General features: G+C 42.1%; 2 protein-coding genes across 2 annotated transcripts; one reads left to right on the top strand and one right to left on the bottom strand.

Annotated features, from left to right (window-relative positions):
- Positions 1 to 57: 57 nt before the first annotated feature.
- Positions 58 to 8,376, bottom strand: coq6 (coenzyme Q6 monooxygenase). Its single transcript, XM_079174455.1, has 12 exons — positions 7,997 to 8,376; positions 7,585 to 7,719; positions 6,353 to 6,411; positions 4,438 to 4,564; positions 3,167 to 3,297; positions 2,970 to 3,077; positions 2,663 to 2,725; positions 2,456 to 2,563; positions 1,614 to 1,816; positions 1,303 to 1,418; positions 770 to 936; positions 58 to 188 (listed from the first exon to the last, which is right to left on the bottom strand). Exons 1-12 carry the CDS (start codon positions 8,196 to 8,198, stop codon positions 159 to 161), a joined length of 1,449 nt encoding a protein of 482 aa, XP_079030581.1. The 5' UTR covers positions 8,199 to 8,376; the 3' UTR covers positions 58 to 158.
- A 1,243-nt stretch (positions 8,377 to 9,619) lies between these two features.
- On the top strand, positions 9,620 to 14,241 carry fam161b (FAM161 centrosomal protein B; the record flags this gene model as incomplete). The annotated part of the gene is made up of 8 exons (XM_079174274.1): positions 9,620 to 9,789; positions 9,901 to 10,328; positions 11,161 to 11,471; positions 13,071 to 13,189; positions 13,297 to 13,464; positions 13,587 to 13,686; positions 13,774 to 13,946; positions 14,160 to 14,241. 8 exons carry the CDS (start codon positions 9,620 to 9,622, stop codon positions 14,239 to 14,241), a joined length of 1,551 nt encoding a protein of 516 aa, XP_079030400.1.
- Between the last annotated feature and the right edge of the window lie 1,389 nt (positions 14,242 to 15,630).

The following is a 15,630-nucleotide window of genomic DNA, read 5'->3' as shown; positions in this document are numbered from 1 at the left end:
TTGATCTGTATTCATTTTGTACCAAAGCACACACAAGAACTAATACCACAAAGGAGTAAAATATATCTATTTAATTTGTTTTACATTCACAATTTTTACAGCCATTAAAGCTCACACAGTTTTTGAAGCTCCACCAGCGACCTAGCATGACGAATCCATCACTTGCTTGCAAATGCCATTATCTGCTCCTGCAGAGGAAAAAGAGACATCAATTCAGAAACTCTGTGAACTTTGAATCACGCCTAACTAAAAGCCTGTTACAAGTGCGTGGCACTGAAGACCTCTATACAAGACCTATAAACCAGTGAACTCACAACATTTAATATGGAAAAAATGTCACGCTCAACTTTTGCGCCTCCATAGTGAACTGCCTTTACAACCAGTCACAGTAGTGTTGGTCTGAATCACTTAGTAGGGAATAAAGTCATTTCACATGAGTGGTCGGTAATAAAAGGGGTGTGAAAACACAAGCCACCACCGCTCTCCGCTGCCCCCGGGGCCAGCACTGCACCCCACCCACACACTTTTGGTAACACTAAATTTGGGGCTAAACTTAGATGCCATAGTAGTAGGTTCAGAACTCTGAAAATTATAGACACCGCTAAAGTAAAGCTCCGTGTAATCAGAAAAGAGCGTGGAGGGTGGGGTCAGGGCGGAGGAGGAGCTTGGGTTTGATAGGTGGTTGATATTATCTGAGTGATGGCCAGGTTCACTGGGATGTGCAGGAGGATATGTGCAGGAGGTAGAATCTAGAAGGGACGGAGCTTACTTTTAGCGCTGGGACCATGTTGGTGGCCTGCACACCGAAGGTGCGTAGGAGAACAACAGGGGCGGCGTTAGTGCAGTAAAGGCGTTTCATGAGGTCGATGGCAGCCATCATGGCCAGATTGTGTCGCTGGCGTTCAGTTTCATATTCCAACAGGTGCTGAATGGCTCCTGCAGAAACAAACAAAGATTGGGGGTTAACAAATGAGGACATGGTTTAAGTTGTGTACTGCCATATGCTTTCTGCATTAAAGTTAATACACTGGTGCTATTTTGAACATTCAGAGCACTTAACAGTGGAAAAAATAAACACCGTATTTCATAACAGGATTTAATTTTTTATGAAAAACAACTTGCATATAGTTATGACCGGAATGACCAGTAAAAAAAACATGAAATTAATGTTGCCGGAAAAGCTGATGCTTTTTATAATTCAGGTCAACAGCATGCGTTTGAGTTGGGGCTGTGGAAAAGAGCTTAGGGGAAACCACTGTGCTATGGTTGCAGTGCTTGTGTCTGTTTAGCGTTCTCACTGACCCAGGTCCTTCCCGTCAAAAGCTGCCCTGCTCAGGAGACGTGTAAGGCAAGCCACATCCCCAAAGCCCAAGTTGGCTCCCTGACCCGCCAGCGGATGGACACGATGGGCTGCATCCCTGCAAAGAAAAACAGTATGCTATTTTATGCACAGTGCAAGATGGTAGTGTTCGGTAAAACATTAGAGGAGACAACGATGAAAAGCTCAAAAGCGTGCTTATCAAGCTGTTTTTTTAAGACTTTTTCCCCCAATCGGTATCTTCACTTAAAAAAAACTTGAAGTACTAGTGTGCAGGCCATTATGAGCATCTTACCCAATGAGAGCTACGCGGTGCCTGATGTACTCTGATGCATGACCGGTGCCCAGAGGAAACATGACCCGGGTCTTTGGGCCGACCCCTGCCACACTTGGGGGAAGCTGTCGAGGTGAACCTGCAGATGGCATGATGGCCGACAGGGTGCTGCGGAACAGAGAGCCAGCCGTCTCGATCAGCTCCGACTGGTTCTCATTACTCCACTGTAAGTGCACAGACAGACGGGCAAGAAGACACATTCACAGAGAATGAAAAATGACCAGAAGAGAGAGAAAACAGACGTGATCCCTTTTGAGTGGACAAAGAAATTAGCTGACATAAGAGCAAAGCCGAACTCCAGGCCAGTGAAAGTGCTCTTTTTCCCACTCCCTAACTAACTGGTTTGGCAGGGCTTCGGGAGCTGCGCTAATTAAAAGAAGATGCCGGCCAGGCTATGCAGTTGAATTAGCTCCGTTTGAAAAACATTCCATGCAGTAATGGTCGACACTGAGAGACCACAGGTTTAATTAGCAAACCAGGCCTGAAACCAAACGTGACTCAACCGTGGTGACCCCGTCCGTCAGCAGGCTCAGTAAAAATAGCCAGCTTGGGAAAAAAGGAGTTTCTCCAACATTCCCTGAGTGAAATATTAGTACTGTTTAAAAAGTTTGGGCAAAAACAATGACAGCATTGTTTGCATGAGTCACAAAACAACAGCTCAACACTTAAGTGAGTCTCTGGAGAACTCCTGCCACATGTTGTACACTGCACACAAAACAGAACTGTTGCAACATCTTCCTGACAGATAGGAAATCTGACTGGGACTACACCATCAGCAGTTTAACGGTTGGAGCGAGACTCACGAAGGCAGAGTTGACGGCGTCGACAAAGCTCTCCTCATCCAGCTCCAGCAGCTCCTCTGCCTGCCGATGGCTGGTGGACCACACCAGAGAGCTCTCTGTGTCCGACAGCTGCAGGGCACAGAGCACGGTCGAAGAATCAGATACTTATGAGACTGACGGATACTTGGAAAGAAAAGAATACTGCAGCAAATAAAGTAGATATATTACCGGTAACATTGCAATGGGCCCTGATGGGAGAAACCTCTGCCATGCGACATTGTTCTCTGTGGGCTGTCCAACACATACATCTGATTCAATTAAATATTAAACTGAAGCATTGTAGCTTTGCATTGTATGGCATACATGTTAATTACAAAGGGTTCTTGTTGCGTTGTTCTCGGATGTGACGTATGATAAAAACACTCCATAATAAATTCAGAACTCAGTAACATCCAATGATGCTTGCTTAAAGATTTTAAGTGTACAGATTGTTAATACAATATGCAAAGCAGCATGTGTCCAATGTGATACTCACCTCCGATAGGTGCAGCACAGCAACCACAGCCGATTGGTCATAATTCCACTTGACTGTTGGGATCCCCAATTTCTGCCGAACCATTGAGTTCGGTCCGTCTGCACCGATCTGAAAAACAGATGAAAAAAATGGGAAACGGTAAAAAAACAAGAACAGATGAATGACTATAGAGTTTGTGATGATGGAATCAAACTGACCAACAGCTTGGTCTGAACGCTCTCTCCGCTGGCCAACGTGACCTTCACCCATGGGATGGAGTTTTCTGCCTGGTGGGGCATGGGCCACGCATACTTCACCACCTTGGACCGGTACTTTACCTGCACGTTATCTGACAAACAACAAGGACATAAAACTGGTGACTACAAAGGCAGCAGAGAAAGAAAAACAAAAAAGTCTGATTCTTAAAATAAAACGGCAACAAACTCACAACAAAGGGATCAGTCTTTGGTCCCGTGTATGCATCATCACAGTAAATCAGTGCTTTGCTACGTTTACCGTCAAAACGAGAGGATTCGTTGGCTGCAGCCAAAGCAGTGGAAGATCTATAAACCACTTCATAAAACACCACTGGTTTTCCTCCCTGGCACATTGTAGCTGCAAATGTTTACATTGTGACAATCTTCCTAAATGGCCTTGGCTTGCCACATTGACCTAACTAATAGTGTTTATCTACAAGCACACCACGCCACACGCTGCACACGCTGCCAGCTTGTTGGATTTTGCGCTAAAAACGGCCCCTCTTCCTAAAATATCAGCAGCTGAACATCCTACACATGAAAGGATCCTGAGCTACGCTGGCTCATGCAGAGTTGGAAGGGGGGACCCATCCCCAGCACTGCTACTGGATCCTGGACACGATCAAATACGGGTTTCCAGGAACTTTGAGAGCAGGGTTACATTGAAACCAGCTAGTGTGGAGCACATGAGAGGAAAGAAGCCGACAAATGGGAGGCACATGAGGCAAAAAAAACACAAAAAAAATGTGCTGTAACCACACATTCGTTGTTTGGTGCAAAATGTTGAAAACTGTTTATAAATATGCCACTTTAACTGTCAAGCACGTAGCAGGGCTAAGTTTTATTTGCAAATCTCACAAAAGTTGGTCTAATGTCAACAGCAATGCAGCACTATACGCTGTCAGCGCGTTCGTGTGTTAAGAGGTGGCAAAGCTTGGGAGCACATGGCAGCTTTAAATAGGTCACTGGACCACTTCACGTGTACGTGAGGTTTTGATTGAAATTGCAGGAAAAACAGAAGCCGCTCCAAGGGCTGAACTCGTCTTTAAAAACAGTCACCGGGAGAGGGTACAAATAAACAAAACCTGGGGACAGGATGGAATAAATGTGGTGGCATTAGCTGCCAGACTCAGCTTCCATTAGGCAGATGGAAGATGAATCGAGAGGTCTCACAGAGCACTGCTGCTTACTGTGTGGGGCTTCATGTTTTAAATCATAAATGCTGTGCTTACCGGACAGGCTGTCCAGCTGTTTAGTGAGTGCAGCCACAACGATGTCATTCTCCACGATGTGCGCCATCTCGTCCTGCAGGTTCTCCTTATCGAATGTGATCAGGACATCTGAGCAGGCATCCCAAACCTAAATGAGAGACTCATTATGCCCGCGGTCTACAAGCATATCCTTAAACGCAGCAATTATGCATCCCCTCTCCCTATATATAGCTGGGCAGAGAAGTGGCGCTTCATCGGGCTGAACACATCAAAGTTGTTAGCTGCTGTCGGAGGTTGGCACAGCCTACATACATTAAAACCCAGAGCACAGAGGGTCACCGGCACTCCTCCGGCTGGTCGGCTGAGGACCAAATGACACTTTGTGATGTGGATTTTTTTTGCAAACATTCTCTTGGAAAAACAAATAACAAATGACATGTTTGTGAACATAAAGAGTAAGTCAATATTTATCCGCAACCAAAAGCGGCAGAGTGAGATATAGTTTTAGGTTACTGTAATTCCAACCTGGAATTACTATTTGAGCTAAACATGGGGGGGTGAAAAGTGTTAATCCTCTCCTGGGTTGCAACTATGGTGTCAAAACCCATCATTCTGCAGTAATATGCTGCTGCACTACTGTTTCCCAACTTGCCATAAAGTAGGGGGATATACCCTACAGAAAACCACTAATGGCAGTGGGTTTGCAACTTGTGATAAGTGGTTGGGAAGTAAGATTTACTGAGACCAGCCCAAAAATTGTTTTGGTTTTGTTTAATGCGGGGTGAAATGATGCAGTGTTGGGGTAGAATCTGTTACTACATACTTTAGGATTTAAATAATACACTTCCTCGCAACTTTATAGAGAGAAATCTGGGCAAAATGACGGCAAAAACTGTTTGCCTTCTGTTTCAAAGCTAAACCCTGGAAGAGCATTTTACTGCACGGAAAGAATGTTATTTAGAGTTGACCTGCAGTACATACTTTTCAGGGCAGTTGGTGAGATGTATATGACCGACATTCAACGGGCAAACAAGCCAAAGCAGTGGTAGCAGAGTCAAGGTATAATGGGAGAGGTACACTACCATAATCACTGTAAGGCACTGCATGATGACATCTTAGGCCCAGAGAGAAACCCTGCGGTTGCGTGTTTGGTACACAGCAACCACATCTTACAAGAGGGACCGAGCCTGCACCCACAGCCGTAAAGCGGGTTCACTCTGCAGCAAACTACCACTCTCCAAAATCTTTCATCTTCTTCCCGTTGTTCGCATGAATCTTCATAATTATAAGATGTGGGGAATGAGTACCAATTTGAAAACGTCAAAATGATTTAGTCTTCATAGAAAACATGGCTTTAATAAATTAAACTTAAATGGCCAAAGAGACATCCAGTACTTTGAATATGCCAGGAGATGGCTTTAAAAAAAATATACCTTATGTTTTTTGGCATTTTTTGTGCCACAGATCGTGCAAAGCTACTGAAAAGTCATGAATTGCACAACGGAATGAACAAAATGCAGTATTACATACGACCCCCGGCTCCAGCCATTTTATGTGAACGATTACATATCATAAACATGATTATATGATACAGCACTTGTTCATTAAGCTGAATTACTGAGTACAAGCTGAGCGTCACAGATTATTCTCTCCACTAATTGTATGGGCTGTCACTGTGATTGATGGATGACAGAAATACATACAGTTCGCCTGTAAACTAGAAAAGTCTGGAGGACATGTGAATAAAACTCAAGTTGTGTAACAGAAGGATTCTGGGAGATGCGCCACACTGTAGTAGGCGCTAGTTATTTTTGTTTTGTCTTGAATTATACTTTTCTCAACTTTCGACATAGTAGTACGGAGGCAGTTACTGTATCCTCGAGTTGCAGATTTCAAAAAGCAACTTCATGTAGTAGTGAGCTGAAGAGCAACATACCTGCATCCTTTTGTAGGGCTTGCACCTCATCTTTGTGATGTGCTCCCATGCTCCAACACCTGTGTGTGCACCAGACACATTTCAAAACAATTACAATACGAATCCAATGCATCAAAAATAATTGTAATCATACTCTGAAAGTAAGAACATGAATTGGGTGAATATTAACAAAAGTCAGTACAGGTGGAACGAAGGGTAGATGGAAATTGGTCCAACTGGGCTTTGTGATCACGGATAAGTCTGAGCTGAACTGGGCAGAATTCAGTAGCACTGGGACCAACAACAAGGTGTTCTTTTGAAGATGAGTTAAAGGTGGAGTCAGCAATTCTGGGAAAAGACCGATAGAACTCAAAACCCAAACAAATACCCCCCCCGTCCAGCTTTACCGTGCCTCTAGCGCGCACGACCTGTCTTTATATACATCCACGGACTTTCCCGTCCTTCTCCACATGCATGAATGCAACTTTTGTTTCTCCATTTATAAAGCCAGGGCTGTGTATGAACACCTGATCATTTCTTTTCAGCACACACATAGAGCAGACAGCTAGTGAGCAGCGAGGAGATATTCGCTGAATTTGATAAAAAGTGTATTAGATTAGAGTCGCTGACTCCACATTTAACGCCCATCTATTAAAAAAAAAAGTCTTAAAAAGTGGCAGTGGGCTGTATTTTATCTAATTATCTCAAAACAAGAATGTAAATCACCATTTGAAGTTACTGTAAAACATATGTGGACAAGTTCCAGCCTTTTACTGTTTATACGGGTTCCAGTTGGAGGCAACAAGCTCACAATCAAGCACAATGTTTCAAATAAAACCCCTCGCACTTCACCAAATGCATTCCTTTCAAACTCCCTATTGACACTTCATTGTCAAAGTCTCTGATCAGATTAAAGTGATAAACACAGAGTAAAGTCAACCAGTAAACGGTACACAAATAATGCAAGAGAGTCGAGTGAAGGTGTCTATTTGAAATGTTAAGCAAAAGCTTCAGCCTCTCTGTTTCCACTGGTTACTAAAACAATTATCATGGAGGATTGTAATGCATAACCTACTGGGAAGATATTGAAATTGTCGTTATACCAAATACCTGAATCAGGATAAACGTGGATGAGCGTATGTGTCCAACATTCAAAGTAATTTAGCCCAATGGTTATTGTCTATAGCTCAAATCACAAAGGTTTGTGTCGTTATATGTGTACATTGTTTTGTATGTGAGGTTGTATACTGTACCACTGAGGAGGGTGGTAGAGCCTGGACTGATGGAGCTGACTCTGGTGCTGTAGGTGTCTGGGACCTTGTCCATGACTTTCTTGTTGCCCGCTTCAAGCAGAAGAATCTTCTTACCGTCCAAGTTGGGGTCCATGCCTTTGAAAAAATCATGTCAACATTGAGTAACAATGGCAGCACATATATAAGATTGAGTCTAAACTGTTTTGCTACAGTAAAAATAATAAATCTTGTATCTCATATTTTTCCTTTAGGCAACACATCCTATAGTTCATATTTTAGTAGCTTATAGAGTAATAATCACAAGTTTCTATGGGTTTAACTAAAGAGATGCAGGTTTCCTGTCATCTCTGTTGACACTATTTAAATGTAATTGTGTGGTTAATAATAGCTGAAGGACGACGGCGTCACTCACCTAGGGAACACGCCATTGCAGATCCAACCATTCCTCCCCCGGATATAATAACATCATAAACTTCATGCTTGCTAGAGTCGTCTCCATGTTCTGCACACACTAATCCTCGGCTGGGGATGTTTATAGCAGACACGTGCTTTTCTGCCACAAAACACCGGCCAAGTCCGTTAAAGGCCAGCGTCGCCCTTGTGAGCCTGTGCATGCTTCTGTCTTCACTCTGTGTTCATATGAGACGAGGAGAAACCAGTCCAAAGTCGAGGTCTGGATACTTTGGCACGTCTCTATCAGACAGACGAGTCCACCGTGAGTGTGTCGTAATCACGGCAGCTGGGTCATTTTACCGTAATCCAGCCGTGTGTGGCTTTATGTTGACAAGCGCTCCGAGATGAAGTACTTCCGGGTTTCGTGTCCAATCACAGAAGACGATGCTGCTTCTGTCCACACACAGCGCTCATGCTGCCGACACGGATGTGTGAGTGTAAGTACAACACGCTTGCTTCGGTGTAGTACTCTGTAATACTCAACTTTATGTCAACAGACAGAATGAGATGTAATGTATTTAGTCGACAGAGAGCTTTAGGGAACTTAAGTTCCGTTTGGAAGACGACGACGAGAAACTCTTCCTAAAACTCGTCTTAATTACCAGGTCTGCTGCTCATTATTACTTTCATAATTTAATCATTTTTAGCTTTTCAGTTGCAGGTTTGTGTAGAAGTATAATAGTGAAGTAAAGGAATATATTAGCTACAACTAAACACGTGTCCGTAACCCGACATCACACGACACACCTTATGTTGATGTCTGGTTACCCTGGTAACCCGTTTACACGCACTGGATGTGGTGTTTGAAGTTTATTTTTTATTAGCACGCTTTTAAAATACATCGATTGGTCATTTCAATGAATGTATTCATTTAAAACGAAAGAAAATTCTTAAAAATGTCCATCACAGTATCTCAGAGACATATTTAAACTCTCATATATTACATGTTGAATGAAGTAATACATGTATAATTACATTCTAAATATATTCAAATTTGAAAAGCTGGAATTACTTGGGTTTTTTTGTGCCATAAATGAACAATCAATTATCAAAATTGTTGGCAATACATTTTCTGTCCACCATTTAATCGATTAGTTGTTGTTTAGCTGCTCAATTTAAGAAAATGTACAGAGAACAAATAATTGGACAATGTGAATTTTTGTAAGTAATGTTTTTGTTGGGTTTTCTGTCATTGTGTGTGTGTGTGTGTGTGTGTGTGTGTGTGTGTGTGTGTGTGTGTGTGTGTGTGTGTGTGTGTGTGTGTGTGTGTGTGTGTGTGTGTGTGTGTTTTGATGTGTGTTCACATCGAAGGTATGGGCAGAACATGTATTTTTCTCTTCCCCTGCTTATTTTCCATCATGGATCATATTCAATCACATTTTATTATATGGTGTAAAATTTGTCCTGGAATTGTATGCTGAATTAAATAGAAAAAAACGAAATAACTAATTAACCTTTCCATTGATAGACAAATAGATGAATTGATTAAGCATTTCAGCGCTAACTAAAAACAAAACAACTCTTTGTTTACAGGAATAGAACACCTTTCACAGCTTTTGTTCGTGTCACAAGTCACAGAAATATGCCAAAGCTGGAGACCTTGGTGGCAGATGGACTCAGGTCAGAGTTAATGCTTCAGCAGCACCTGAAGGCCCTGCGCGAGGCCCTCAGGCAGCAGCGGCAGGAGATAGAAACAAGACAGAGAGAGGAGCTTGAGAGGAGGATTCATCAGAACTCTCTACTGTCAACAGAGTCCGGTGATCAAAATATACATCAGGCCAAGTAGGTTTCTGCTTATGTCATTTATGTTTGGTCATAATTATAACAAATCAATTTTCTTAAAGATCATTACTGTTTTTTAAGACATGTAGGAATGAGGAGACCCACCTCCACCTCTGCCCTGACCTCAGACAAAAAGACTTTGCAGCGTCCCAGACAGTCACAATGTGAGCGGTTTGCTTTATCTAAGACAACACAGAGGAGCAAAGAGGAGGAGGCTGAGGCCGAGTGTCAGAGGAAGTTCTGCGCTCACCCAGCGCCCAGCCACGTCTTTCAGCCCCGCTATCAGGAGATGATGGAGCTGAGAGAGAAGGAGAGGAACCAGGGGCATGAGCAGAGGAGGGACTTCTTGCTCTCCATTCAAAGACCTTTTGGTTTCCAGGAGAGAGAAAAGGAGAAAAGGGAGAAGCTGATATCGATGTTGAACCAAGTCTCGCACAAAAACAAGGCTGCTACCGTTAGGAAACCTCCTCAAAAAGAGGTGAAAGACGCGTCACATTCTGAGCCGAAAGGTGGGTTTACGTTTCTGATGGAATGATGCTGGCAAGTGTTTAGTATGATAGTTGGAATTGATGTGGAAATACGGAGAGATCAGACTCTTTGTAACATATCTTTGTGTCATTTTACAGAACAGAATATAGGCCAATGGTTCACACTTTCATTTGGCTTGTGACTCTTTTATTTATGACTTGGGACAGTCAGTTCATTAGTGATGTGTGAACATGACAGGTGCAAGAAAACAAAGATAAACCAACCAAGTGACTTAGAGAGGAAAGAGAGACTGACAGTCAGTCACACCAACCCAGGTGTCAGTCATTACTATAACGACTCCTCACAACTTGTTAATCATCCCCTAAAAGTCCTGACACGTTGGGAATCACTGGTAGTCAGTCAATATAAGATTTGTATTCATTTTATATTATATTATAATATATTATTCATAGTAGCTTCTGTGCTGTAGAAACAAGACTTCCTGATAAACATTAGACAACTTCACAAATACATTATTATTAGGTATTTTTCTTGTTATGCTCCTGAAATTCATAGTTCAATTTGATACTATGTGGTGATGTCACAAAAGTGTACCTGACATAGTGTATTTTTAAATCACAGTAACAGTCAGCCATAATGATATGAAGCAGTGTACCCGATCAATTTAGACCAATTCAATGTTGGCTTCTTGGTGGCCTATACACAAACAAAAGCAGTGCTTTGTTCTAAAAAAAACCCCACACACTTAACTCGTATCATGTCATTTTGGGTGCATGTATACAGTACGTGTGATGATCTTTATGCAGTGACATGACTTCATCTTTCACATCACCTAATTGTTATTTTGTCCAGACCAGGAGCTTTGCAGTCAAGTCCCCGCTCAGACAACAGCGCGACGTATGACTCCTACTGTGTCTGGCAGCCCGAAACTTCGCGCTGCTGAGCGCACCAGGAAGGAAAAGCTGGGCTTCCTGGATGAGAGGCCCAGCTTCCAGCCAAAAATCATCCATCGGGTTCCAGATTTCAGTAGGCTGCACAAAGCCCTGCAGACAGAGGCGCTGAGAAAATCACAGAGTAAAGAAGTGATCAAATGTCAGCCCTTCTATCTGAGGACATCAGCTCTGCCTGCAAGGCAAAGTAGGATGAGCCCTGAAAACTCACAGGTAACACCTTTCCTTTACCACTCACCTGTTTGTTGACTGTAAGAATATGTTAAAATGGTTGCATTAGTTTTTATTCTTCAGTTGCTATTATGCATTCATTCATTTTTTTTGTGTAGTTTAGTTTTAGTTAAATGAATGCTTTGATTTTGAAACATACCTTGTCAGCAACAACAAAACAAAAACAAAACAAACAAAAATGTGTGATGGCCTATTAGTGCCACTGCCATGCATAAACATACCTGTTATCATGCATACAATACTGAACTATTAAAAGATAATGGACAGATTCATGTTTGGGGGGAAAAAAAGAAAAATTGTGTAATCAACCAAAGATTTCGCGGACCCCCTGCAGTACCTCCGCGGACCCCCTAGGGGTCGCGGACCCCCTGTTGAAGACCTCTGTTCTAGTTGACAAACAGTGTTGATTACCTAAAGCATTGCGTGTCCATATCATTATGATTGCACCACATGTACAATAACTGACATAATGATGATATTTACTGCCATCTGTACAACATTCTGTCATGTATTCCTATCGTCCCTCAACACTCAGAAGTTGACTTACAATGTGACAAAGGACATTTTACTTCCTACTCTGTGTCTTTGGGAGTAATTTACTCGATGGTTCGAGATTTATTGTTTGGGTTAAGTTCTTGTGTGGCATATGTGTTATTTTTGAGGTCGTTCAGACCAGTCCCCTTAGTTGTGGAACTGTAAAGCTTTTTAAAATATGTACAATGGGCCCTCTTCAGAGAGCGAAAGGTCCTCTCCTTTCAACAGTATTTCAAACTTTCAAACCCCATCGTTTATCAAGTTTAGCTTCATTTCGACAGTGCCGGATATTTTCCTCATTTCAAGCAGGAATATAAGACCATCTCTATATATGTTCCTAGAACATTTGTTGGGTGGATGATTCACATGAGGGCATTACAGAATAACAATAATTATAACAGTAATTAAGTACGAATAACAGTAATTCACTCTAATCCAAAGTGGTAGAATGAACTTTGTGTTCAGCGAATGTTACTTCCTGTCATCCTTTCATATGTTTTCTGGCTCTGCCCAAAATTATACGATTACCAGAGATCTATTCTATGAACCATGCCAGACATTTCTGGGTAAATTCATCTGATTTAACTTATCCTTTATATAGATATATTAAGCCTTGTTGCTAAAGGTGTGGCACGTAAAAAAAGCTACTGTAGATAAGTAGTCACATTATTCATTATAGTCTAGCATCTGTGAATGCTGAAGTGTTTTGTATTGATTGTTCTTACAGTAATTGTTGACAAACAAAAACTGAAAATTACATTTAAAAAAGAAAGAATTAAATAAATGAACCACACAATTTATTTATTTATTGACAGGCAATGTTGGTCTTCTCTAGTTCTCTTGCAGTACTTTCATTTTTCAAACAAATGCATAAAAATACAAGTTTTCCATGAATTGATAAACTACTGCTAAACTGCTTCTCTAAGTCATGCTGTGTCATCGGACAGAAAACTTTGTATCTCCGTCACATCCTCACTGCACGGATCTAGCAAATCTATATAAAGGCATCCATAACAAAATGTTGACTATTTTCCCCATCACTTTCAGGTTCCAAAAGTAAGTCATCTCAGCAGAAGCAAGTCACTTGGGGCCTTAACATCACTGTCTGCAGACACGCTCCCCACATACATCACAGATGCTGCGAGGAAGCGCAGCATGGCCATCAGGTGACTTGTATTTTCTTGGCATGGCTTTGGAACAATAGACAGTGGATTGTTTCTACACAGTAAATAGTTAAATCCTCTGACATGCAAAATATGTTTGACCTTCACAGAAAGTCAATGGAGATGAGGGATAGCAAGAATCAAGAGAGTGCCGACTGGCTGAGGAAGTACCAGATGCGATCCCAGGCCATGAAGAAGACAGTCACACTCCACGCGAGGTTGCTTGACCCACACAGCAGCTTGAAAGCCGCGTATAATGACAAACTACAGCAACATCGGTGAGTATACTGGTCAAGTGAGGCCGCTCATTCTCCAATTTTGCAACCTTATGCAACTCGCATCACAACGACCACAAACGGCTTCCGCAGTAGCTCAAGCAATAATCTTCTCCGACATGAAGGGAGGCTGACCACCAAAGGACGAGAGAGTACATGAGGGAGTTACGGGATATGAAGGCACGAGTTGGCGAACGCCCTTTTTTGTTCGAGCAGGTGAAGCAGGTGAGTGACACGGTGAGCTGGGAAGATTGCATCACACTGTAAATGACGTGCCCCTCCAGCGTAACTTTGACTTTTTCTTCACGGCAGAAAAATGCAAAGGCTCAAGCAGAGCAGACATACAGGAACAAGCTGAAGAAAGCCGGCTTAAAGGAGCTGTTTGTTGAAGAAAATGGAGAAGCTGTTGAAGGAACATCGTCATCATTCAGCTCTGAGGAGGATACAGACAAGCACCACAGCATTGAGAATCACATTTGCAGCAGGTATGTAGAATTTTTAGCCAGTGGGTCCGGTAAAATTATGAATAGCACTGGTGCTGGAGAGCCAAGGACTTCTTGTGGTTTGGTCATACTACATTACATAATTGTCTGAGCTTGCCATGCAGTCTCGAGTGAAGAAAGATAAATACTGTAGCCAAGTAAAAGTTCGATGTAATTACAATATAGCCATTTTCTAACCCAACATGTCTGATTTAGGGAAGAAAATGTAGACGACGGGGAGGAAATTGAAGCTGTGGAAGAGAAGAGCGTGAAGTCCAAAGGGGAAGAAATGCCATGATCAAAAAGGTTGAGGCGGTGGAGGGTTTCTCGTGGTCTCTCCACTAGAAAACAACATTGTCCTCCAAAATGATTCATGTCACGGCTAACTATTCCCACCAAGCATTTGATAGTTTAAGATGTGCAACTGCAAATTATGAAATGACAAGAAATCTGGACTTGACAAGCTTTACAAACTATGTGTGTTTATAAGTAATTCATGTTTTATGTGATTTGAATATATATGTATATTTTTTGTTTCATGGCAACACTTTTGCTCAGGAATATGAACACTGTAATTTAGAGGACGATGAACACTTGACTACCAGGATGAACAGTTCAAAAACTAAACGAGGACTCCAGTTGAGACCACTGTGTCTGTAAAATTAATTTGTGTTTTACGTCCTCTTAACTCAAGAATCTTCCGATAGCCATAAAAAAAGTAAATAGTTACACTTTTACTGTGAGAAATGTAATCTGTTTTTGCTCTTAGTGTTTTTTTCTTTGGCTGTTTAAAATATCAAATAAATGTATATATTTTAATGGGTCAGGTCCCGCAAGGACAACGAGCGTCTGGCTTTTCTCAGATGGTTGGGTTAAAGTTCCCAGTTATTTCTTCAGCCACACAACCACCTAAATAAACCTCACTATGCAAATGCATTCACAGAGACCAGTTCAGTGGTCGGCTCCTAGCCTATAGACCCACATCAAATACACTTGAACACTGGCCTCCACTGTAAGCTTGTGCTTCGACAACTGACTTCCAGGAATCCTAAAAATGAATGTCTGAATATGTTTATGATCATAACAAAAAATGCAGTAATGGAGACCATACATACCATATGGTTACTTTTTTTTTAGGCCACTCTGTTATGCATTGAAGACCTAGAGGGCAATGTTTGCATGACTTCAGAAACACAACATCATAAAAAGTTAAGTGTCTTGTCTGACGGTAACATGATTGAAGGCGTAGTTTGAAATATAGTTTAAAAGAGTCCAATATCTTACATGAAATTAACAATTTAGTGCTGCCGGACAGATGTTTAGAAATTGAAGTTGAAACGCCAAAATGTTGCCATATAGTACTTAAAGATGCATGAAGAGTCCCTTCCTGAGATCTCAAACGTCACACGATGAAGCTTCAAGGGCTCCATCTTGGCACGTTGTCATGGGAACAGTTTATCCCTCCGCACTCTGCCTTGTAGTCCCTCAGCAGGATGCTGCGCACCTCTGATTTCCCCCGGTGCACGGCTGAAAACGAGGGAAATCTCTCCCAACCGTTTGAGATAATATCCGAGCGTAGACGTGTATTCAAACAAGCTGCAGTGCCTCCAATGTGTGCGGAAGCCGAGAGAGGCAACAGACGCATCTCATTTAGATTAATGAGAGGCTGAGCACTTTACCGCCGAAT

This window comes from Pholis gunnellus (genome assembly GCF_910591455.1).
Source record: "Pholis gunnellus genome assembly, chromosome: 15".
Lineage (NCBI taxonomy): Eukaryota > Metazoa > Chordata > Actinopteri > Perciformes > Pholidae > Pholis > Pholis gunnellus.
The sequence above is the reverse complement of the archived record's forward strand: the minus strand, read 5'-3'. Positions and strand labels throughout refer to the sequence as shown.